This window comes from Meriones unguiculatus (assembly GCF_030254825.1).
Source record: "Meriones unguiculatus strain TT.TT164.6M chromosome Y unlocalized genomic scaffold, Bangor_MerUng_6.1 ChrY_unordered_Scaffold_35, whole genome shotgun sequence".
NCBI classification, from domain to species: Eukaryota; Metazoa; Chordata; class Mammalia; order Rodentia; family Muridae; genus Meriones; species Meriones unguiculatus.
The window spans coordinates 570,358-595,090 of NW_026843712.1; the positions used below are offsets into that span (position 1 = coordinate 570,358).

At 45.1% G+C, this 24,733-nt stretch overlaps 1 protein-coding gene across 1 annotated transcript; it reads left to right on the top strand.

Moving 5' to 3' along the window:
* The first annotated feature begins 944 nt into the window (after positions 1-944).
* LOC110540421 (ubiquitin-like modifier-activating enzyme 1 Y) lies at positions 945-23,584 on the top strand. The gene is made up of 25 exons (XM_060376860.1): positions 945-1,046; positions 1,171-1,226; positions 1,311-1,479; positions 1,565-1,699; positions 1,931-2,037; positions 2,246-2,336; positions 2,888-3,020; positions 5,133-5,230; positions 5,325-5,471; positions 5,573-5,749; positions 5,858-5,962; positions 6,051-6,131; positions 6,449-6,604; positions 8,728-8,893; positions 9,118-9,314; positions 12,312-12,376; positions 12,583-12,778; positions 13,366-13,440; positions 13,534-13,723; positions 15,007-15,095; positions 21,941-22,033; positions 22,163-22,354; positions 22,838-22,939; positions 23,040-23,140; positions 23,293-23,584. Exons 2-25 carry the CDS (start codon positions 1,174-1,176, stop codon positions 23,426-23,428), a joined length of 3,054 nt encoding a protein of 1,017 aa, XP_060232843.1. The 5' UTR covers positions 945-1,046; positions 1,171-1,173; the 3' UTR covers positions 23,429-23,584.
* The last annotated feature ends 1,149 nt before the right edge of the window (positions 23,585-24,733 follow it).

Genomic DNA, 24,733 nt, shown 5'->3' on the forward strand with positions numbered 1-24,733 from the left:
AGCCTCATTTACCTTAAGTGGTAAAGTTAATTTAATTCGGGTGGAAATAAACCCAAAAGTCCGGAACTCTGCGTTGTGTTCCTGCATTCTGAAAGAGGTCAGATGCCTGCACAGTCCGTTTGACACTCAGTTGCCCTAGGAGTTGCTCAATTTTTTTCCTTCAGAAACAATTCCTGGATTCCCCTGGAAGCTCTAGAAAGGAGAAGGGAATCAGGTGGGCTTGAATCACTGTCCAAGTCTCCTACCCAACAGATCCAGCCTAACAGTTTCAGTAAGATTCCTTTTGCACCTTGGATTCCTATTTAGAGAGCTAGAGTCTACATGTGACTCTGGAGAGAGTCCTCAGAGCAGATGTTTTATGTAAGTGCACAATTAGACCCAGCATCTGGCTTTTACTATCTTATTTGTCTCTCGTGATCACCCGGCCTTAGAACTGCACATTGTATTGAAGAAATGTGGTGCATGTACTTTTTGTGGAATAGCCTCCAGTTTTAAAGGTCTCAGCACCCTCTTCAGGTTACCCTTAGTACCTTCCAGATAAAACTACTAAAGATTAAAGACACAAAATAGAAACTGTGGGCATTTAGAGCCAACCTATTACAAAAAAATTGTGCCAGAGCCTTAGAAATTCTTAACGTTCCCTTGAAAGTGTGCATTGGCCTCATGAACTTTCCTGGGGCCGCTAACTTACCTCTACTCTCAAAAGTGGGATTCAGTTTTATTGTTTGGAGAAGCCCAGGCAGAATTCAGGTGTAACCAGTGTCTAAGCACTGGATTTTTTTGGAATGTGAACTGTCAGAATATCTACTGCTTAGATGCTGGCCGTTTGGCCTACGGTATCTCTTAAGATAGCAGTGCTGGTGTCAACCTCTATGAAGGGATACCAGCAGAAAGTCCCTGCCACACATGTACCTCAGCTGTGATATGTTTCCTGTTTCTTCAGATGTCCGGGAGTCACAAGAGTGTCTGGGCCAGACTCTAAGCTGGATTCTAATTGGTCTCCTGCCTATTCTACTTTGTGTGAAATACCCCCAGGGCCAACCAAGGTGAGTATGTGGCTCCTGTCAAGATGGAAACAAGAGGAGGGAGTGGTAAAGCACCACTGTCTTTTCATATATCTTAAGTTCCATTACCATTTTATCTCCGCTGGAACTCTGTGCTCGTCTTCAGGCAATGTCGAAAAACAAGGAAATGGACATAGATGAAAGCCTTTACTCTCGTCAGCTGTGAGTGGTGTCCAGGATGGGAAGTGGAGATTGGGAGGAGGCACAGAGTGGGCCAAACTGTAACCTAGAGTTCTTTGTTGACAGGTATGTGCTAGGTCATGAGGCGATGAAGCATCTCCAGGCTTCCAGTGTGCTGATATCAGGCCTGCAGGGCCTGGGTGTGGAAATTGCCAAAAATATCATCCTTGGTGGGGTTAAGGCTGTCACTCTCCATGACCAGGGTACTGCCCAGTGGGCTGATCTGTCTTCCCAGGTATCTCTTTTTGTTTCTCCTTGCCTAGGCGCCAGCATGTGCACTGCATATGTTTCAGTCCTATCTTTCCACACCGACTTTATAGTTCTACCTGCGTGAAGAAGATATTGGCAAAAACCGAGCTGAGATATCCCAGCCGCGCCTTGCCGAACTCAACAGTTACGTGCCTGTGCACGCCTACACTGGACCCTTAAATGGGAGCTTCCTTACTGGTTTTCAGGTACCCTCCTGCCTCCTGCCTTATTCTTTCATCTTTGCTGTCATTTCGGCTGTGGCAGTATGACTGGTTTTTTGTCCTGGAAAATGAGGTGGGGTAGGTGGCACTTAGAGCTCCCCAGAGGGGCAGATTCTTTTGTAGAAGGGGGCTGTGTTACAGTGACATCTGAAGCACAGCACCTGCATACATAATTCCCGAGCCCTTGTCAGAGCGTGAGCCTCTTGGTCTTTACAGGTGGTGGTTCTTACCAGTGCTCCTTTGGAATATCAGCTGCAGGTGGGTGAATTCTGCCATAGCCATGGAATCAAGCTGGTGGTAGCAGACACTCGGGGCCTGGTGGGGTGAGTGCTTGCCTCTTTGTTGTCTAACTTCTGCCAGCTAGGCGAAGAGTCCCCCAAACCTTCATGTTCTCCTCCACCAACCAGATTTGAAATGCTTTTTTATTTCTCTTGAGTGGTCTGAGGGGTGTAGGATCTGTTCCAGTACCTTAAAGTGCTGGAAGGCCCTGTGCTTGGTCCAAAGCACCACGCCTGTCGCCTCCCTCCCTAGACAACTGTTCTGTGACTTTGGAGAGGAAATGATTCTCACTGATTCAAATGGGGAACAGCCACTCAGCGCCATGGTTGCAATGATCACCAAGGTAAGGAGGCCAGCTGCATAGGATCTCAGTCAGAGGTAGACAGCAGTTGTTCTTCCTCTTTCCTCTCCTTTTCTTGTTCTCTGCTTCTCCCCGTTCTTTCTGCAGCCTGCACTCCTTCCTTTCTCATCTTTCTGTGTTCTTGATGTTTTCTTTTCCTTTCTTACTCCCTCATTTTTTTTCTTATTTTCCTGTCTCCCCTCCCCTTTTTTTTTTCTTCCCCTACCTCTGTCTGACTGTTGAATGTGGAATCTGCCCACTAATTAGGTGAGCAGCCTATCCCCGAGGTAAATCAAGCACCTCTAACTAGTAGTTGCCCTTACCTGCTGGCAACCTGTGCTTGACTGTAAATCCTTGGTGTTTTTTGTGTTTTTGTTTGTTTGTGGGTCGTGCTGGTTTTTGCGTCTGCCTTTGAGATGTTCTCAGGAACGTACTTAAGACTAGCTTTGAATTCAGGTTGGGGTTCTGCCTCAGCTTCCACGGTGGTGGTACTACTGTAAGCATGCCACACTGTGCTAGGCTTAAAGCTAACTCTTTTTTCTTTCCTCAACCAGGAAAATCCAGGGCTTGTCACCTGTTTGGAGGAATCACGGCACGGATTTGAGAGTGGCGACTTTGTCTCTTTCACAGAAGTTCAGGGCATGAGTGAACTGAATGGCATTGGTCCCATAGAGATCAAAGTTCTGGGTACGGCAAGCCTGGGGAAGGAGGGTGAGAAGTGATAGCAAAGAATAAAGGGAAGAATGGCTCTGTGATATTGGCTGTCTGAGGAGCCAAGAGGTCACTCTGCAACTTGTAAAAGTGGTCTCAGAAGAGTCCACTTGCCTCTGCCTCCTGAGTGCTGGGAGTAAAGCCATGAGCCACCATGCCCTGATGAAACAGAGCCTTTTAACTTGTGTCTCTCCATCCCCACTGCATCATCTCTCATTCTGTGTGTGTGGGGGGGGGAGTATGCGTGCCTGTGTGTGTGTGCCTGTGTGTGTGAAGTGCATTGCTTATTGTTAAACAGCCCAGTGACTGTGGGTTTATTCCCTTTTGGCTGTTGGTTTATTCCCTCTTGACTTTTCCCTCTATTGGTTGTAGTTTAGACAGCTTAATTTTCTCTTTAAGCTATGAAAGGACTAGGCGACTACGTCCTTTCTGTGAGGTAAGATCAGTAAGCTGGGTTCTGGAAAGACTGCTCAGTTTGCAAGAGCATTGCCTCTCTAAGTGTTGGTGCCGAGTCTGAATTTAGAATAGCCACGTTGTGCAGTCCGGATGGCACACAGGTGACCACTGCAGCTTCAGTGGGCGTCAGGGGCAGAGGAGTCCTGAGGGCTCACATCTCAGTCATCGAACCTGCTTCACTGAGAAAGTTTCTGAAGGCTTGTATGGTCGTGATGTTAAGAATCTATAGTACAGAAATTTGTGTATGCAGTTAGCCACATTCAGTGCATCCCAGCAAAGACTTGTGAGACTAATAAAGCTTCTGTAGAGGGAATAGGTTAAGAAACTTGGGGAAACCTAAATGAAGTGAGGTGTGTCAACAACCACCGTCAAGAGACGCATGGTGTTTGATACTGTTTGATAGATGCAAGATACTCGTGAGTCTTACATCTTTGATGCTGGCTCCAGTTGTACTGGCATGCTGAACTTTATTCTGGATTAATCTTCTTAACCTTGGGCCTCAACTCCTTTGTATTGTCCAGACCTGGATGAGTGTGATTCTGAGTACTCGAGGTGATGCTTATAGGAAGCCTTTCTTCATGGCGGAAACTGAGCAGTGATGGAAAGGACTGTGAAGACTCTTAAAAGTTGTTTTGTATGTAGCCCTCCACCCCAGGGTCCCTGCTCATAGAAATGATTCGTAAGAAAGGGAAACTCTGTACCACTGTGGATGACGTCATGCACCTGTAATTCTGGCACTGAGGAGGTGGATTCAGAAGGATTAGGAGTTGAAGGTCAGCCTTAGTTATAGAGCAATAGGCCATCTTGGGCTATGTGAACCCTTGTCTCCAAATCAAGAAATAACGGAAGAAAAATTCCTTGCTTTTGAAGATGAACACATTTTTTTTTCTTGTTATTCCCTAACTAACATTGAAACATAGTCTAGCGTAGAGAACATTGGTATAGCAGTTCTCACTATGGTGAACATTGGTATAGTTGGTAAAGTTCTTGGTTTGTGTAAGTGTTCTGGAGAGTTTGATCCCCCAGAACCCCTGTAAGAAAAGTTAGGCCCTGTGGCTTGTGTCTTTACAGAGGTAGTACATAAAGCTTGGGAGAGGGACAAGTAGATTTTTTTTTTCTCTTGTTTTGAATTTGTGTGTGTATGTGTTCCGGGATGCCCTGCAGTGAGAGCTACAGACAGTTGTGAGCTGTATGGGGTAGGTGCTGGAAATTAACCAAACTCCTGTCTTTGTGGAGCAGGAAGCACTCTCAACCACTGAACTAAATCTTGGACAGAACTTGAAACAGAAGCCAGACTTGGTGGTACTTTCCTTTCATGGTATTAGTGAGTTTGTTGTATTCTGCCTGCTATGTGCACACTTTGAACTGGCTGTTTTTGTACTCTGAATCCCCTTGAGGTGACTTCTGAAGTGCTGGGATAAGACTTGTATACTCCTGTGACTTTGGGAGTGTTTTGTTTTCTTTTCCATGTCTTGAGTACAGCATGCTTGAAATAAATAAAAAAATAAAAATAAAAATAATAAAATAAAAAAAAGGCTGCTGTGTCTTAGGCTTGGTTTTTGTACTTGGTCTTAGGACAGCAGATGGGCACTGCATGGGCTGGCAGTCCTCTCCATCTTTTTCATCTTTCAGGTCCCTATACCTTTAGTATCTGTGATACCACCAGCTTCTCTGAGTACATCCGTGGAGGCATTGTCAGTCAAGTGAAAGTATCTCAGAAGATCAGTTTTGTGAGTAGTTGGGGAGGGGCCATGGGTGCATGAAGGAGTGCTTTGGAGATTTGTAGGTTGTTCACATCTGGTGTCAATGCTCCATCGTCTACAGAAACCCCTACTTGCCTCCTTGGCAGAGCCAGATTTTGTGGTAACAGATTTTGCTAAGTGTTGTCGCCCTGCTCAGCTGCACATTGGCTTCCAGGCCCTGCATCAGTTCTGTACTCAACACAGCAGGCCGCCTCGACCCCATAATGAGGTAAGTGAGTGGGAAGCCAGCCAGGAACCCCAGATTTGTCTATTCCCTGTGCCTGTTTTACCTCCAGTAGGGCATGATGGATTCTCTCTGGGTCCGACCAGGAGGATGCTGCAGAAGTGGTGACCTTAGCGCAAGCTGTGAATGCTCAAGCTTTGCCAGCAGTTCAGCAGGATTGCCTGGACATAGACCTCATCCGGAAGTTGTCTTATGTAGCTGCTGGGGATCTGGCACCCATGAATGCCTTCATTGGTGGCTTGGCTGCCCAGGAGGTCATGAAGGTTAGCATGAGTGGGAAAGGGTATGGACTGCTGTGTGCATCCGATTCCATGACTGCCTTTCAGTCCCTGTCACTTCCAGTTTGGCTACTGACAGTACTCCTTCCCCAGGCTTGTTCTGGAAAGTTTATGCCCATTAGGCAGTGGCTGTACTTTGATGCCCTTGAATGTCTCCCAGAGCACAGAGTGGCCTTCATGGAAGAAAAGTGCGTGCCGGTAGGTTGTTGGGAACAAAGGGAAACTTTGGGAACCTCTTGAGGGAAGGCTCTCTGTAACCAGTCTCTATTCATCCACATAAATCCAGCGTCAGAACCGTTACGATGGGCAAGTGGCTGTGTTTGGATCAGACCTACAAGAGAAGCTTGGCAAGCAGAAGTACTTCCTGGTAGTTGACACTAATGGCTTCCCTCCACCCTCTCTAGCATCTCTCTCACCCTGATCCTTTTTGGGGAGGGATCTTTTGGTTTTCATGTCCTGATCACATCACCTCTTCTGTGTTTTGGTTGGTCAAGGAAAGGCTACATGATTCTGTGTTTCCTCCTCCTCCTCCCTCAGTCACGCAGAGGAGTTTTCCAGCCCTGTGCCTTGAACGTTTGGTACTGCACTGTCTTGTGTTCTCTTGTTGTTTTCTTACGGGAATAAGGAGTGGCTTACCGTGTGCCACCATTATTCACTCAGATCAGACTGTTTACCAACTTTTAGGTGGGTGCAGGTGCCATCGGTTGTGAGCTGCTCAAGAACTTTGCCATGATTGGCCTTGGCTGTGGAGAGGATGGAGAAATCACAGTTACAGATATGGACACCATTGAGAAGTCAAACCTGAACCGTCAGTTTCTCTTCCGTCCCTGGGATGTCACCGTGAGTGGGATGGGATGGGATGGGATGGGATGGGATGGCATGTCTTTCTCTCATCTCTTTGATTCTGATCCAAGTGGTTTACACGTTTCTGCTTTCTTTAGTTTCTGCCCTTTTCTTTACTTCCTTCCTGTATTTCAGTCATTCTGGAACGAGTTCAGTTGATGTTATTTCCTGTCCTATTCCTTCCTTTGCCTGGTTTTCCCTCTCCACCCAAGCTTGGATGTTTCTTCAAGGCAGATGTGACATTGTGAGAAGTGGGTTAATAGAGGCATGATTGTGGATTCCGTACAGGTCAGTACGACCTCGACTTGCTCATAGTCCACCTTTCCTTGGCTTCATTTCACACTAAGCATTCTAGACTCTTGATTTAGAAAACTGAGGTAAGGAATGTTCGTGGCCCTCTGTGATGGGAAGGTTTGGAACAAGGGAGAAACTTCCTGAGTGCATTTTGATCTCCTCTCTCTGTAACACTGAGTCTACACGACTCAGAGATTACTTAAGTGGTATTGAATACTGTTTGTCTTCCCTCACCCAGCTCGTTCTGCCAGTGGAAAGGACAAGTTTCTTCCATACTTTCTGGGAGCCTTTGTTAGTTCAGTGAAGCTGTTTTCCAGATGACTAGTCTGTGGTAACTAAAACAAACAAACAAAAAAAAAACAACAACAACAACAACAAAAAATCAAATCAGAGTTAGCTATTGCAGCTTTTGCAGTCTCTAGCAAAGACTGCCATAAGTGGGAGGCTGAAGCCAGAAATTAGGACAAGCCTGGGCTGCACAGCAAATACAAGAAGCGAAAGATAGCCTGTCATGGTTAACATGCACTAAACAAAAACTAAAACAGAATCTTTAAAACAAAATAAAACACTTCAAGAGAATACTCTGTTTTCCCCGCTCTCCTTCATAAACTTTTTTAAAGCTGCACCTAAAAACAGATGTAGGAGTGCCATGGATATAAAAATATAGCTGTATTTTCAGGTGTGGTGTGGCGGTGTACACGCCTTTAATGCCAGCACTCGGGAGGCAGACACTGGCCCGCTGTAACAGAGTGAATTCCAGGACAGTCAGGGCTACACAGAGAGAGACCTGTCTCCAAAACCAACCGACCAAAGAAACCAACAAACAATAGGTGTCAGAAGAGAGGACATCACCTGAAACATACTTAGAAAAATCTGAATATGCTGTGACTCCTCAGGAATTCTATGCTGGAAGTGTTTTCACGATAAATGCTTATTAGTGCTTTTAAATATTCTGCTTAAAATTCTAACATGGGAAGTTGTGGTTCATATGACCTAAATCCCAAGAGGCTCTTTTGGAGACTGTCCTATGAATATGAATATGTCTTATGAATATGTGGCGTATGGTTAATGTTAGGATGCCAGACGTGTGTAAGAGAAGTAGAAACAGAGAAGTTAGCTTTTGGAAATACCGGGGGTGCTGGTGTTCAGTGCTTAGGAAGAATTTTCTCGTAGGGAAATTGGCATTTCCGTGATGAAACAGGGTATGAAAGCAAACAGTTGACCGCGCCAGGTTTGCAGTAGCCTGAGGAAAGATGATATTGGGCTGTGTGGTATTTAAAGATTAGAGAGTCCAAGTGGAGGAGGCCACAAGTGAAAGTGGAACCAGAGGAGCTGTTGGAGAAGTAGAACATAACTCACTCTGTCTGTGTTTCTATTTGGGTTACTCCTGATGCCATTAACTGAAAATACAGTAGCTATTAGCTCATTCTGACCTCGTGTCTTGTTTCAGTTTTTCTTTCTACTCACCTTCTGACTTGAGGACACTTGCATTCAAGTGTAAACACACACCCAGAGAGAGGGGGAGAGAGAGACTCAGAGAATGTACAAGCTAAGGAAATACCTATTTCACAAGACTCAAAATATTCTGTGGTCCCAAACTTCCTTTATAATCCTTAAGCCATAGAGATCTGAGAATATAGCTGTCATAAAAGAGCATCCTGTGGTCCGTAATCTCCTTTGAAGTATCCCTTGGGGCTGACACGATTGGAGCCTGGTTCACCTTGAGCCTTCTTTTGCCCTTCTGGAGATAAATCTCAGGATATCTGTGTGACATTTTGTTTTGTGGGTATATGGGAATCAGCTCCTTTTTCCATATTCTCACCCAGAAGTTAAAGTCTGAGACTGCTGCTGCAGCAGTGCGAAACATAAACCCACACATCACGGTGTTCAGCCACCAGAATCGAGTAGGCCCTGAGACAGAACACGTGTATGATGATGACTTCTTCCAAAACATTGATGGTGTGGCCAATGCCCTGGACAATGTGGATGCCCGTAAGTTTGCAGCTTTATGAGGACAAGAGCAGGGTAGTGTGTGTGTGTGTGTGTGTGTGTGTGTGTTGCTTGTGTTGCTGCCTTGTCTTGGGGTTTTGAGACTGAGTTTCTCTGTGTAGCCTGGGCTGTCCTGTAACTCACTCTGTAGACCAGGCTGGCCTGTGGTCCTACCGTATCCAAACATTCTTGCTGCTTATCTTCCATTTCTCCCCATCTCGCCGAAGGTTTGTACATGGACTGCCGTTGTGTGTACTACCGTAAGCCTCTGCTGGAATCAGGCACACTGGGCACCAAGGGCAACGTGCAGGTGGTTGTTCCCTTCTTGACAGAATCTTACAGCTCTAGCCAGGACCCACCTGAGAAATATATCCCTATCTGCACACTGAAGAACTTCCCCAATGCCATTGAGCACACCCTGCAGGTGAACATCTTTGGGAGAAATGGGAGGCTTGGAAGGGTTAAGTCATTCCGCCTTTTTCTGTCTCGTGCTGCAGATTACAGTTTCCTGTGTGTTTCTGTGTCTGGAATACATCCTGTGGCTGTATACCTACTGCCAGAGAACCTGTCAGTGAATCCTTTCATTTAAAAAGAACTCTACCTTTTTGCACATCCTGGGTGTGCTGTCACAGTCTCTGAGGTCTTACTTACCTGTATTAGCCCATAGGTGATGTATATCTAGCAGGTGTTCCTTTGGTGTCCTCCACCTCTGTTGACAGCACTCGCAAGATTGCACAAGTTCAAACCAAGCAAAATCCCAGCACAAAGAAGAAGTCCATACATTGTCCTGCCTCTGAGCAGGAAGAGTGAAACCTGCTCAGAAAGGGAAAAATCGTTGTCTACAATGGACTGTTACTGGGTCTATCAAGCACATTTCAGGGTAGGCCCCATGCCTAGGAGTAGGTGGCCACATGGCCTTCTTGTTTTTCTTGCTCGCTTCTGTTTTGGTATTTCTTCTCTTGCAAATGGGTTTCTGTCCCTTTACTTCTCTGGGTTTTTACTTTTATTGTGTTTTCTTGAGAGATACCACATGGGTTAGGCAGGGAGGGAGTCTCGGAGGCCTTGGCAGAAGTCAAAAATACAATAAAAATATATTGTGTGAAAAAACTATCTCAAGTTCAAAAATTAAAGAACCTTAAGCTTTTCATTTTTGAAAGAGGTACAGGAAGGTCATTGGACATGATCTGAAGAGTGAGAACGGCCTGTATAAACAATGCTTTCTGCTACACAAACCAGCTAATGTTGACTCTGCAGGTAATTTAGAAAAATTACCTTTGATAGTGAGTGCATTTTTGGTTTGTTTAACGCTTACCCAAAGTCTGTTAAACAGCTGGTTAGTCAGTGTTGCTTCTGCCTGTGTAGTCAAGTACATAATCTTGTGAGCCATCTGGCTGGACAGAGTGAATGCTGTCCAGTGGAAACCAAACCCAGAGCCCAGGGCTGAGAGGATGTTTTTGTTTCTGTTTGGTCATAGGCTCAGTGTAGTACCACTGAGGCTGTGCTAAGGAGTTGGCGATCAGGAAGGAGTAGGCTGTGGAAAGGTCCAGCTGCATTATCATGTCCTATTTCTTTTAATTTTTATATTTTTCTTCACAGTTTATCCATTATGTATCCCAGTGGAAGCCCCCTATTCAGTCCCCCCAAGTCTAACCCTCCCTCGCTCTTCCCCTCTTCCCCTAGTCCACTGAAAGGGGGAGTTCTCCACTATTGCCCCCTGTCCATACCCTGTAAAGTCTCATCAGGACTGCTTGGATCCTCTTCCTCTGTGGCCTGACAAGGCTACATCACCAGGGGCAAGTAATCAGAGAGCATTCGACTGAGTTCATGATAGGGGCAGTCCCTGCTCCACTCACTCAGGGATCCACAGGGAGACTGAGCTGTCAGTTGGCCACATCTGAGCAGGGGGTCTAGGCCCTCTCCATGGTGCATTAGTCTCTGCAGGAACCCCTGGGCTCAGATCTTTGAGTTTTTAGGTCTCTGTGTGGTGCTCCTGTCCATTCCCACCCCCCCCATGTCCCTGTAATCCTACCTCTCTTTCTCTCTAAGACACCCTCTGTTCTGCCCAAAATTGGCATCTGCTTCATTCCTCCATTGAGTGGATTCTTTCAGAGGACCCTCTATTGTAGACTCCCATCCTGTTTCCTTTCTTCCACTGGTGTCTATCCTGTTTGGCATTCTGAACGCGATTTAAGCATCCTCCCTAGGGTCCTTCTTGGTGTTTGGGTTCTTTAGGTCTGTAGATGGTTGTCCTATATTACATGGCTGAATCCACTTATTAGTGAGTGTTGACCATGCCTGTCTTTCTGTTTCTGGGTTACCTCACTCAGGATGATCTCTCCTGGTTTCATCTATTTGCCTGCAAATTTCATGACTTTTTTGTTTTTAGGTGAGTACGGTAGAGTTGTGTAGCCATGCCTGCCTGTGCACACGGCTCAACCGTCCCAGACAGCAATGCGGGCCCCAAAGCACCCAAAGAGACTGGTTGTCCCTGTTCGGAAGAAACCCAATGCTGAGGGAACCATGTCCGTTTTCTTGCTAGAGGTTATGGAATGGTTCCCTGGGTCTTCACAGCAGACAGAGAATCAGAAAACTTGCTTAGACAGTGTTCAGGTACTTTGCAGGCTCCCTCCCAGATCCTCAGATTGCTTATCTGCAAAAATGTGCATCCCTATCAGAGATAATGTGCATTGAAGTAATATCTACCTCAGGGGGTGATTAAAGCACTTATCAATAAGCTTTGGTAAAGTGCTTAGTGTTGGGTATGCGGTTGCCATTGTAGTCAGTCATGTGGTATGGTATGTACTCATTCACTAACTTTGATGCCTGCTCATGCTATCGTTACATCACAGAGTTAAAATTCAGATGTGTGCAGTGGTGTTTATTCTTCTGCAGTGGGTCATAAAAGCAGGGGATTGTGTGTGAGAGTTAGAATTCAGAACCTATATGTGCAGTGTCTACATAGATGTCTCAGGCCATTTCAGCAATTTGTCCTAGCTCTCAGAAACCTTGGTGAGTAGACAGTGTCTGTTGAGTCATGGGTACTGTTCTGCCCAAACATAAGTAACTGCTTGTGGATCATTCTTCTTCTAATGTGAGTTGTTGTTGTTGTTGTTGTTCTTTTTTTTTTTTTTTTTTTTTTTTTTTTTTTTTTGTCTATCTCTCTTAAATCCCAGCATATCACACCTGTATTGCCATGAACTTTCTAGTGTCTCACACATAACATAAGTGGCTGCAAAGAATGGCCACAGGTGTTAAGATTGGTGTTGAAAGCTCTGGAGAAGGTGGGTCCCCTCATTCAAGAGGTTGAATGCTGTCTTCACCCAGAGCAAGCTCTACTAACTAGTAGTCACTAATGTGTCTAGAACGCTATTTTGTTGGGCATTGCTGACAAGCACATGACATTTGTGTGCTCTGTCTGTAGTGGGCTCGCAATGAGTTTGAAGGGCTCTTCAAGCAGTCAGCAGAAAACGTTAACCAATATATCACGTAAGTCCCAGACACTGTCTTGCCAACCAACAAAGGTATGCTATCTGCTCGCCTCAGGCAGAGGAGATGAGTTAGATGGTCGATTGAGCCTGGTGCTGGTGGAGGTGCTGGGAGGTGGTCAGGGTCGCCTTTCCATGGAGAAATAGGCTAGTCCAGAAACCTTACTTTTAGGCCCCTGAAGTAATCCAGCTGTTTGCATTGGGCAGGGACCCCACATTCATGAAGCGAACATTGCAGCTAGCAGGCACCCAGCCTGTGGAAGTCCTGGAGGCTGTACAGCGCAGCCTGGTCCTGCAGAGGCCACGTACTTGGGCCGACTGTGTGACTTGGGCCTACCGGCACTGGCACACCCAGTATTCTGACAACATCCAGCAGTTGCTGCATAACTTCCCTCCAGACCAGGTATTCTCTACCCCCTGGGTGTATTGGGCTGAATACATTTCCAGGAAATTGGATGCTTACTGTCCAATACATGACTATGCATGGCTTCTTCCAGGCAGCTTAACTGCCATGGGCACCCCAAGGCAGGGTTTAGGCCAGTACTTTGGGCAAGCACTTGTGTTTTCCTTCTCCCTGTGTGACAAGCAAGGGGTTTAGTTTCCTTTCTTCCTGTACTTGTGGGCTGAGTCACATCTGATGTCACATGAGGGCCGTGGTCAGAGGTGAGAAAGTTCTCTAGTTAAGCACATACAGCAATCTCTGGTCCCAGTTCCCAACTGTGGTTGGCACTGGGTCACATCATGGGTAATGTCTTGATGAACATCGTCTGTGAAATAGGTATGGTAATGTCTTTTGGGAGTTTAGAAAGGATCAGTTTGCATTTCTTAGTATTCCTTCGGTTTTGTACCTCATATAAAGTGGTAAGTTTTGTCTTGTTGTGTGTTGGGATCATCATGAATTTCCAAGAATGGTGGGCCTGGGATTCATGAGCTGAGGATGGTGTGAGTGTCCTACTCCCTCATCCTCTTCATTCCTTTGCATTCTCCTAGGTTACGAGCTCTGGGGCACTCTTTTGGTCAGGACCAAAACGCTGTCCACATCCGCTCACCTTTGACACAACCAATGTAAAAGTTGTCCTGGGTCGGTGGGTGGGTGGGTCGGTGGGTGGGTGGGGAGTTTGTCTCTACCCTCACCCTTTGCCCTGCCTTTCTTTTCAGCCCCTGCATCTGGATTATGTGATGGCTGCTGCCAACCTGTTTGCCCAGACATACGGACTAGGAGGATCCCAGGACTGTGCTGCTGTGGCCAAACTCCTACAGTCTCTGCCAGTCCCCAAGTTTTCTCCCAAGTCTGGCATCAGGATCCCTGCTTCTGAGCAGGAGCTGCAGAGCATCAGTGCCACAGTTGGTGAGAAAGCTCCGCAGTTAGCTCAGGGTTCATGTGTCTGTCTCCTCTCCCTGTAAGCCTCCCTGCCCTCTGGTGTTTGCCACTGGCCATGCTTTTCACTGTGTTTCTGCGATTTTCCTAGCCTGTCTTCTTTGAGTCTGTACTTTAGGGTGCAGAAACTTGGAAAACAAGTTTCTGTATCTCCTTTCTCTGCAGTATGGGTTTATGTAAATGGTTCATTCTTTCTTTATATGAATTACTTTACAGAATTCTCCTTCTTGTTTCTTCTTGAATTCATTTCCTGCAAACAAAACCTGAATGCTCCCTGCCATCTCCTTCTGCTGCTTTGTCTTGTAACAGAGGTTGTCTCTTTTCCCACCCAGGTATCTACTTCACACTTTTCTCTGTGTTTGTGTCCACTCTGTGTCTTGCTTGAAGCATACCACACTTGGAGCCCACTTGGAGTCATGCTCCATCTCCTCTTCTGACCTCTCTGAAGAGTCTCTTGTCTTGTCCCAATCTCCCCAGTTGATACTCAATTTCCCATAGGTAGTAGTTGTCTCCTTCTGGTATTTGGCCAACAATGTCCTTTTCAGACTTTCACCTCCTTCATTTAAGTCTCTGCTTCTCTTCCCTGTAGGATTGCCTGTCTTTTCTTTCCATTAACTAACGTCTGTCTTTATGTGAAGTTATCTGAATCACTTTTTCCCAGCTCCGTCATCTTCATCTTTCAAAACTGAAATCCTATGCCCATCGAACAGCTCCTACCATCCTGTACCACCTCCCCATTTCAGAAGACATTTGTCGACTTTCTTGTTTCAGTCTTTTTGACCACTCCCTATACCATCTTAGCACAACTACAGAGAAGCAAAATCATACCAGGTGTTTCTCTGTCTCATCTATTTTTTTTTTTTTTAGTGTGATGGCTATGCATTAATGTACTCCTACAATTTTCTCTCTGTGTCACGGCTTTATTAGACTCCTGTGTGAATATTTCTCTGTTAATTTGTTGCCGTATAACTAATTTATTTCCTTCCACCCTTGATCTATTATGAACATGCTGCTTGCTTGTATGATGTGTTCATCTTTGTCACTTAGGTTCTTCAGGTGTTTGTGTGTTTGTATTCCTCATCCCTGTATCCCTTGGGCAGGGAAGTGTTTTCTCACCTCTCCTTCTCTTCCATCTTCCACGATACCTTTCCTTTTCAAATACTTTTACCTGAACACCACCCACTCACTCCTGACTTCACCTTGGACAGTGCAATGGGTTCACCAGAGATTGTGGTGTCTTTCACTTTGTGCAGATAACAGCCATCTGGAGAACCTCAAGATTTCACTTCCTACTCCAGACAAGCTGCGTGGATTCAAGATGTACCCCATTGACTTTGAGAAGGTATATGGTGGGCTACTTGGGACGTCTAGCATGGTAGGCACAGAGCCCTAGCAGTAGGCTTTGGTCAAACATTGTTGGCCTGCAGTGGTCGCCATCTGTTTCAAAGAGTAGTTGCTTTGATGAAGGGAGAGAGTTAGATCTGTGAGTATAAGAATGAATAGCTTGAATGCCGTTAAGAATTAGGCTGGTTTAGGAAAGGTGTGGTAACATCTCCTTTTTTAAGATTCATTACTTGACTAATTCTGGGAATTGGCTAGGTTCCCAGTCCCTGGCTTGATTTCCACAAACCCCAAATGGTCTGTATTTCATATGTTCATCTACAGTACTTGTCCTGCACTGGAAGGCAAGTTTTAAAAAATGTAATATCCTTTGATTAAAAACAACAAACAAACAAACAAACAAACAAACACTACTGCTTTGAGATTGTGTCTCCTAGAATTGACAGTGAAGTTTCCCAAAACAAGACCTGAGCAAAGGCAACACCAATAGACATTTTTTCCATTTAGATGTACTTTGATTATATTCATCTCCTTCCCCAAGTCCTTCTAGATCATTCCCAACCACAACTTCCATGATTTGTCTCTAAAACAACAGAAATGTAGTACAACAATAAGACTTTCCAAAACCAGGAAAACAAGACACCACTCAAGAGAGAGAACAGCGAGAGTCCCAGCAAACCCTTTTTAAAAATTCATTTTTTAAATTGATTACAATTTATTCAGTTTGTATCCCAGCTGTGGCCCCCTCCCTCGCACCCTCCAAACACCCTTTCCTTTCATTTCTCTGCCAATGCTGCTTCCCCAGTCCACTGATAGGCAGGTCGTCCTGTCCTTCCAGCTGACCCGCCTATCAGGTCTCATCAGGACTGTCTGCATTATCTCTCTCTCTCCACCAAACTCTTAACAAAATAAAAGCACACACAGACTGTCCAGTCCTCTAGGTATTGTTCCACTATTCCTAAACAGGAGACCTGCTCTGATATGGTTGATATACCCATTGTCACTCCACAGGAGAAAAGTGATGTTCCTGTTCCCTGCAGGTATAAATGACAGATTGGTTGTTAACCTTGACCCTAAAGGTTTTGCTCATTCATTTAATTTTTTTTTTTATTTTTTATTTTTTTACAAATACAACAAAATAACATAGGATAAAACAACTATCACCTCAGAGCTGGATAAGACAAACCACCGACAGAGGAAAAGAGCCCAGGGGAAGGCACAAGAAACAGAGACCCACTAAGTGAAAGCCATAATACTTACTCAGGGGACCTGTGCAGGGTTTATATGAGATTCGCTCAGTTGATTTAGAGGGCCTAGTTTTGTTGTTGTCCTGCATCCCTTCTTGCTCTTACCCTCTCTCTGCTCCTCTTCCCTCCATTTCACCAGTGTGGCTGCCCAAACAAGACCTGAACAAAGGCAACACCAGTAGACTATTTATTTCTACTAAAACAACTTCTCAAATGTAAAATTACGTTGATCATATTCTTCCCCTTCCTCAAGTTCTTCCAGCTCATCTCTGATGGAGTGACACTGGGCATAATCAACCACTCCAGGTCAGACATCCTGTTTGGGAGAGGTTAGACAGCGCATCGTGAGTTAGGAGGTGCATACAAGTCTGTGTGTGTGTGTGTGTGTGTGTGTGTGTGTGTTTCTTTAAGAGGTTGGTGGTATCTGTTCTCTCCTCTACCATAGGTTTCATGAGCTCAGAGAGGAGGGATTTCATGTGGATGTCCCATTGAGGGATGGCTGCTCCAAGATCTCTTACTCTCTGCATAATATCCAGCTGTGGGTCTCTATGTTCCTATCAGCTGAAGGAGGAAGATTTTTGGATGTTGGTGTAATAAGACACCAACATTGATTCATAAATGTAGTGGAATATCTGTCATTAAGAATCATTTTTCACTATGTTTTTGTTTTTGCTTTTACCAGTATCATTTGATCTCTTCACTACATCTCTTTAGTATCTATTGTCAGGTTCTTAGTCACCCAGTGTCAGGTATGGCTCCATCTCATGTGGTGGGGTCTTAGGTCAAGTCAGTCATCGTTTGGCCTCCCTGCCCCACCCCCCCAGTCTTTGTGTCAGTGTTAACCTAGTATGTGTTGCAGGCAGGACACTATGGTAGATGAAGGCTTTGTGACTGGCTTGATGTTTATGTTCCTCTTTTGATAGCATGCAGAGAACCTTCCTGTACCAAAGAGTGAAATGTAGGGGTGAGGGCTCTGTCTAGGTACCAGTTTGACATTTCCATGTTCAGTGAGTTGTGTAGATGTTTTTCTTCAGCTGTCAGCTTGAAAAGAGCAACCTGTAGTCTTGGCAACAGCTGGGGTTAGTTGGGGATCCCTTGGGACCCCTTTGGCCAGTTTCTCAGACAGATACAACACAATCCCAGTCCTGGAAGCTTCTTTTTGTGACGAGAGGTGGCCAGTTGGGGGGACTTTGTCTCTCCCATCATTTGGTGATTTCATTCTATCTTGCATGCCCCCACCCCCTTCTGTAAATGCTTTCAGGAAGTTTCTACTTTGTTCGGTTTCTGCATACCCTCACATCACCATTATTTTAGCCATATCTCCCCATATTCTCATTTTGGTTTGTTTATATGGTGAATCACTTTTATTGTTTTTTACATATTGAACCATCCCTGCATCGCTGGGTTGAAGCTTCTTGGTCATGGTGGATGATGTTTTCCAAGTGTTCTTGGATTAGGTTTGCAAGCAGTTTATTGACTGTCTTTGAATTAATGTTCACAAATGAAATTGGTCTGTAATTCTCTTTCTTTGTCCTCCAGTCTTTATGTGGTTTGATTATCAGGGGTAACTGTGATCTCATCAAAGGACTTGGGCAATAGAGTTCTGATTGTCTTTTGTAGAGGATTGGTATTAACTCTTCTCTGAAAGCCGTGGTGGTGGTGGTGGAGCATGCTTTTACTCTCAGCACTTGGGTGGCAGAGGGAGGTTGATCTCTGAGTTCGAGGCCAGCCTGGTCTACAGAGTCATTTCCAGCACAGCTAAAGCTACACAGTGAAGCCCTGTCTCGAAAAATAAAAACAAACACAAAACAAAACAAAAAGTCTGGTGAACTCCTGTGCTAAAATATCTGGCCCCAGACTTTGTTCGTTTGGGAGACTTTCAAAGGCTGCTTCTATTCCACTCTAGGGTAGAGGTCTTTAAAAATTGTTTATCTGATTTTTATTTAATTTTGGCAAGTGTTACTAAAGTATGGAGGAGCAAATTATCCAGTTTTTTTTTTATTTTCCGGTTTGGTGGAGTACAGGGTTTTGTCTGTCTGTCTGTCTATCTGTTTGTTTGTGTGTTTGTTTGTGTTTTGATTTTTCAAGACAGGGTTTCTTCTCTGTGTAGCCCTGGCTGTCCTGGACTCCCTTTGTAGACGAGGCTGCTCTCGAACCCACAGAGGTCCCCCTGCCTCTGCCTCCCAGAATGGAGGATGACAGGTGTACAGCACTGCTCCTGGCTTTTGGAGTACTGGTTTTTAAAGTATTGTCCTTATGATTCTTTAGGTTTCTTCTGCGTCTGTAATCATAGCCCTCTTTTTGTTGCGGATTTTTGTTAATTTGGATATTCTCTTTCTGCCCTTTAATTAAATTATAAAAGATCTGGTCAATCTTTAATGATTTTTCCCCATTAACGAACTGTTGTTTCATTGATTTCTTTTAACCCTGAGTTTGATTATTTCTTATCGTTGGTGTGAGCTCTTCGTTTTCTTCTAGAGCTTTCAGGTGTTCTGCTAAGTTGCCACTATGACGTCTCTTTAAGTTTTCTTTCTGTTTTTGTTTTGCTTTCTAATGTAGGCTCTTAGTGCTCTGAACTTTCCTGCTCAAATGGCCTTCCTTGTGTTCCTTAAGTTTGGGCATGCTGTATATTCATTTTCCTTCAGTGCTAGAAAGTGTTTTGTTTCTAATTTCTGCCTTGACCTGTTTTTCATTCAGTAGGGCCTTGCTCAGTTTTTATGAGTTTGTAAGGTTTCTGTTGTTTCTGTTGTTGATCTCTAGCTTTAATCTACGGTGATCAGAAATGATATGTGCAGTGTTGTTTTGATTTTCTTGGACCTGTTGACACTTCTTTGTGTCTGGCCACATGGTCAATTTTTAAGGCTCCTTGGGGGTCTTAGAAGAAGGTATGCTCTTACGCGTTCGGGTGAAATGTTCTGTAGATATCTGTTAAGTCTGTTTGGTTTCTAACTTCAGTCAGCTCCAACGTTTCTCTGTCTAGGTTTTGTCTGGATGACCAGTCCATTGGCGTGATAGGGGTATTGAAGTCTCCCACTGTCAGTGTGTGAAGGTCAACATGTGATTTAAGTGGTAATAGTGGTCTTTAAAAAGGTTTTCAATTATATTTATTCATTAAATTAATGTTTTATTAATTATAGTGTACCCCAGCTTTAGCCCCCTCCCACTTTGCCTCCCGGTCCCATTTTCTCCTCCTCATCTCTTCCCATGCTCCTCCTCAAGTCTACTGATAGGGGAGGTCCTCCTTCCCTTCCCCCCTGACCCCAGCCTATCAAGTCTCCTCAGGACTGGCTCCGTTGTCTACCTCCATGGTCTGGTAAGGCTGCTTCTCCCTCAGGCGGAGGTGATCAAAGAGCCAGCCACTGAGTCCATGACAGAGACAGTCCCTGCTTCCATCACCATGGAACGAACACATGTGGAGACTTGAGAAGTCAGGTATAAGTCTAATAAGTCAGCCATTCTTTAGTACTTGGTCTTTTCCCCTTGCTGCATTTAATATTCTTTCTTTGTTCTGTATATTTTAGCGTTTTGATTATTAGGAGATGAGAGGACTTTCTTTCTGGTTCAAGTCTATTTCGTGTTCTGTATGCTTCTTGTACTGTGATAGGCATTTGTTTCTTTGTTTGTTTGTGGTAGGGAATTTTTTTCTGAGATTTTGTTGAAAATTATCCTGGGCCTTTGAGCTGGGATTCTTCTCCTTCCTCTATTCCCACTATTGTTAGATGTGGTCTTTTCTTGGTGCCCCGGATTTTCTGGATGTTTTGTGTCAGGAGCTCTTTAGATATAGCATGTTCTTTGATGTGGGCTTCATTTATTCTATGGTATCTTCACCACCCGAGATTCTCTCTTCCACCTCCTGTATTCTGTGTCCCCTCTGTATTTTCTGTTTAAGTTCCTGGATTTTTCATTACCAGGTTTCCATCAGTTGGGGTTTTCTGTTTTGATTGTATTTTCGCTCTCAGGTCTTGAACTGTTTTATTCGTGTCCTTCCACTGTTTGCAGCTTCCAAGATTACTTTAGGAGATTTATTTGTTTATGTCTGATGTATTTCCTCTTTAAGGACCTTTATCATTTCAAACAGGCTGTTTTAAGACCTTTTACTTGTGCTGTGGACATGCTGGGCCTGCTGTATCGGGGTTGGTGGGCTTTAATGGAGGCAGATGGTACTGATTTTGTTTTAATCTCCAGGCATTTGTGATAGGGAGGGTTGTAATTCTAGGTGTACAAGGTGCTGAAACCCAGGCTTCTCTGTGCTGGGTGGGTGTTTTGTTCATAGGCTTCTCTTTCTCCCTGGTATTTTATAGGAGAGTGTGGAGGCTGTGTGAGGCCTATAGGAAAATCTTCTGGAGTCTTGATAGGTGTGGGACTGGGTTTTCCAGGTAAAATGTGTTTCAAGGTGTGGCGAACTGAGACTTAAGGATTGGAATGGGCTTGGGGTGATAACTGTGCTTTACTGCAGGGAGGGAAAGCAGAGTGTTTCACCAGGAGCTGAATAGTCATTGCCCTTGTTACGAGAGCACACAGTTAGGAGAGACCACAGCTCTTTAGCTCTGCTAAAGAGCTCGAGAGGAGACCAGAGGATTGAACTTGGAGGAGTTGAGGCAGAAGTGATGATCTGCAGTTCCCTTTCCGACGTCCCTGCCTAGGTTGCTCTGTGGTTTCTCAGGGAACGCCTGCTGGAATTAGGGGACAGAACAAACCCATTAGGGGTGTAGGGAGAGGAAGAGCAGTAGGACATATAGAGATGAAGTGGGTGTGGAATGCTGCCACAAGTAGACTGTTACAGAGCGAGGTTTGAGACTGCAATTTTTGATTTGCAGGAGCTGAGGTAGACACGAGGACTTGGTTAAATTTAGGCTGCCTGTTTCCTGGACCAGAGAGGCCTATAGTTCCCTGTAGACCAGAGGGCCTCCTGGATTTCAGATCTAGATGTGGAGAGGGAGATGAGGAGGGGAAGGCCTATAGGAGGTGGGGGTCAGAAGGCTGCTTCAGGTATTCTGCTGCAAAGCTGTGGATGATAGTCGGGGACTGGACTTGGAGGAGCAGAAGGAGAGGTGAAGGTCTGCAGTTAGCCTACCCGCCTCCCTTATAGGAGTGTGTTTGAAGAGAGTCCTTAGAGGCACTGAATACCTGAGCGGGGAGTGGGAGGGCACGGTTATTGGGCCCCACTCATAAACAAAGAACGGCAGGCAACGAGGGAAGGCTGAGAGTAGGAGAAACCCTCTTTTCCAGCGTTTATTCAGTACCGAGTTGTCATCCCTGAAATCATGGAATCCAAGTAATGCTCACAGACTGAGCAGGTTCTATTTAGGTGTTATCTTTAAACATACCAAGATGGGGCCATAATTTTTAAAGAGAGCAAGCAGGGAAGAGGATAGTTAGAATGGATTTGAAGAAGGAAAAGCTAGAGAGAGACGCCACAATTACATTTCACTCTAAGAAAAAGAAAAAAAAAACAAAAACCAAAAAACTTTGCTTTGAACAAGACCTGCAGGACACAGCACAGTTACTTCTTGTGGTCATTGCATTCATTGCACGTGGCTGGAGGAGACAGTTGTCTCCTCAGTAGCCATTCACTGTCCTACTTCTCCACTCCCAAAAGGATGATGACAGCAACTTCCACATGGATTTCATTGTGGCAGCATCCAACCTCCGGGCTGAAAACTACGGCATTTCCCCTGCAGACCGGCATCAGGTAATAGGAGTCTGTGACCTGCCATTGACCCTTGCCCCAAGCTGTTTTTCCTTCCTTTGAGTCTTCCGTAGACCCCCTGCTTTCTCTTAAACAGTAGCTAATCCCTGTTGGTCACTGTCTGTCTTACAGAGCAAGCTGATTGCGGGGAAGATCATCCCAGCCATTGCAACCACCACAGCAGCTGTAGTTGGCCTTGTGTGTCTGGAGCTGTACAAGGTGGTTCAGGGACACCGACAACTGGAGTCTTACAAAAACAGTTTCATCAACTTGGCTCTGCCTTTCTTTAGCTTCTCTGCACCCCTAGCTCCAACTTATCACCAGGTGCGGGACCTACAAAGAATATAGGAAATGTTGACGTTACCATTCAGGGAGATGATGAGTTCATGAGCACTGTGTGTGCGTGTGCAAGCGGGAGTGTGCTCGCGTGTGTATGTCTAACCTTCACAGGAGATGAGGTGTTATGTCACTGAGGTAAATTTTGGGTACTTTGGTCCGTTCATCAACTACACAGGCTACCTGATTGTGGGGCAGGCCAGATATTGCTAGAGTGCGAGGTTCTGTTTCGACAAAACCGAAAAAGAGCAAGAAGGGTGCTGGCAAAATACTTGATGGGGATCTATGAGGGAGGGAGAAAGCAGGGTCTTAGGGTGTGTGTCCTTTTCATTACAAAGATTCAGACTTCCTGATCACAGTTAGATGATGCTACAAGGGTGTGTTTGACAATAGAGCAGTGGTTAGTGCAGTTGTAACATGTTAACAGCGCTTGGGTTAGCCCCTTCCTTAGCACGTGTATTTGTCCTCCAGTACTATGATCAGAAGTGGACATTGTGGGATCGCTTTGACGTACAGGGACTGCAACCCAGCGGAGAGGAGATGACCCTCAGGCAGTTTCTAGACTACTTTAAGGTAGGGCTCCGTCCTCCTTGAAGTCGCCGTAAGTGTACATTTGACTGACCACTGTCCCATCTCACAGTCACCACTCACACATCTCTCCTAACCTTTGCAGGCAGTGCACAAGCTGGAGATCACCATGCTGTCCCAGGGTGTATCCATGCTCTATTCCTTCTTTATGCCAGCCACCAAGCTCAAGGAATGCTTGGATCAGCCGTGAGTTAGCCTCTGGGCTGGTGGGATGGAAGCCTTATAGAGGATTCTCAGCATCCCAGTGTGCTTCTCATTCTTCCTGTTCTTTTCCCCTCCTCTGCCCCGACCTTGGCTTTTATTCTTCCCTCTTAACTCTTACTTTTCCTGATTTTCAGGATGACAGAGATTTTGAGCCGTGTGTTAAAGCGAAAACTGGGCCATCGTGTAAAGACCCTTGTGTTTGAGCTGTGCTGCAACAGTGAGAGTGGAGAGGACATCGAGGTTCCTTATGTACGATACATCATCCGTTGAACTCCATTCTTTCAGTTCTGTCAGCCCACAGCAAAACCCTTGTAGTTAGGATGATCCCGGAGTCCGGACTTGCTCGTTCCCAAGATGTTTTTTTTTTAGTGATTTTGTTTTTTACGCTGTTTAGAACTGAAAGTCATAATAATAAATTTTCAGGCTTTAGGTAGTGTGTCTTCCTCTCCTTGCAAGGGCAGCAGCCCTTACTCTCAACTGTGGATGCCTTACTCTACACTGTGTCAGGTAAACGGTGACAAGAGAACAGCTGCACAGAAGCAGCATGGGCATTATCCAGTATTCAAAAACAATACTGAAGGTTAAACTTCAGCTGGACTCATAAATGTGGGTGATGCCGACATTCCTCTTGCTGTTTCTGCTTAGGGAGAAATGAAGCCTGTGGCAGCAAGGCCATCGTGTGGAGGTCAGTGCTTACCTAACATTGATATAACCTTTCTTTTCTCCTGCCACATACCAGTCGTAGTGATGTCAGATGAAGCAGAGACTCTAGTCTTGATTTTTTTTCCCCTCCTGCCAGTTGCTCATCTGAAATAAAGGGGTAAGAGGTTGGTGCCTTATTAGGAATAAGGGTCTCAGAGTTGATTGCTGCTTAACGCGTGTGTCATTATTTTTGAATGTGTAGTTGCCTGCCTAAGTTTTAGGTATTGCTGTTGTTGGCTAGGCAGTCATGAAATGTGCCTCTTTTATTTTCGACAGCTGAATAATGACATTTAGGGGTATCATTAGGCCAGGGGTGCTCTCTCTTGTAAGCACCCCTCCGGCGCTTCTGCTTCACTCAGGACTTTTCTCCTGTCCTACTCTCCTGGTGACTTTGTGGTATTGAGTTGAAATGTTTGCAGTTTTCCTGGTTTCGGGAAAGGTGTTCATTCCCGAGGCGGTGTGATTTCGGATACCTTGCTCCCTCATCTGTATTTTACATTCCTTTATTTTCTGCAGTGCTGACCTCCTGATCACGAATGGCTTGTTGTTTACACTTACCTTGGAAGGCGTTGTGAAGAGTTAGATTGGTTTACAAAGAAAACTCTGCTCATTGTAGTGATGTGGTTGGCTGTTACTTCTTCTCGTGGTGGAAATATGACAACGGGTAATGTTTTCCAAGCTGTTAGGGGTCTAGTCTTGGAGCAATTCTGGAGAAAATGCATTTGTAAATATGTTATCATTTTCTCTTTCTTCATTCGGTGTTTGTAATATCTCTGCCTTTCTAAGCTTTTCTTTTCTTACAAAATTTTCTTCCTGTAAGATACATTTAGTCCCAGACTGTCCTCACCTCATAGCTTTTCCTCTGTGAGGCAA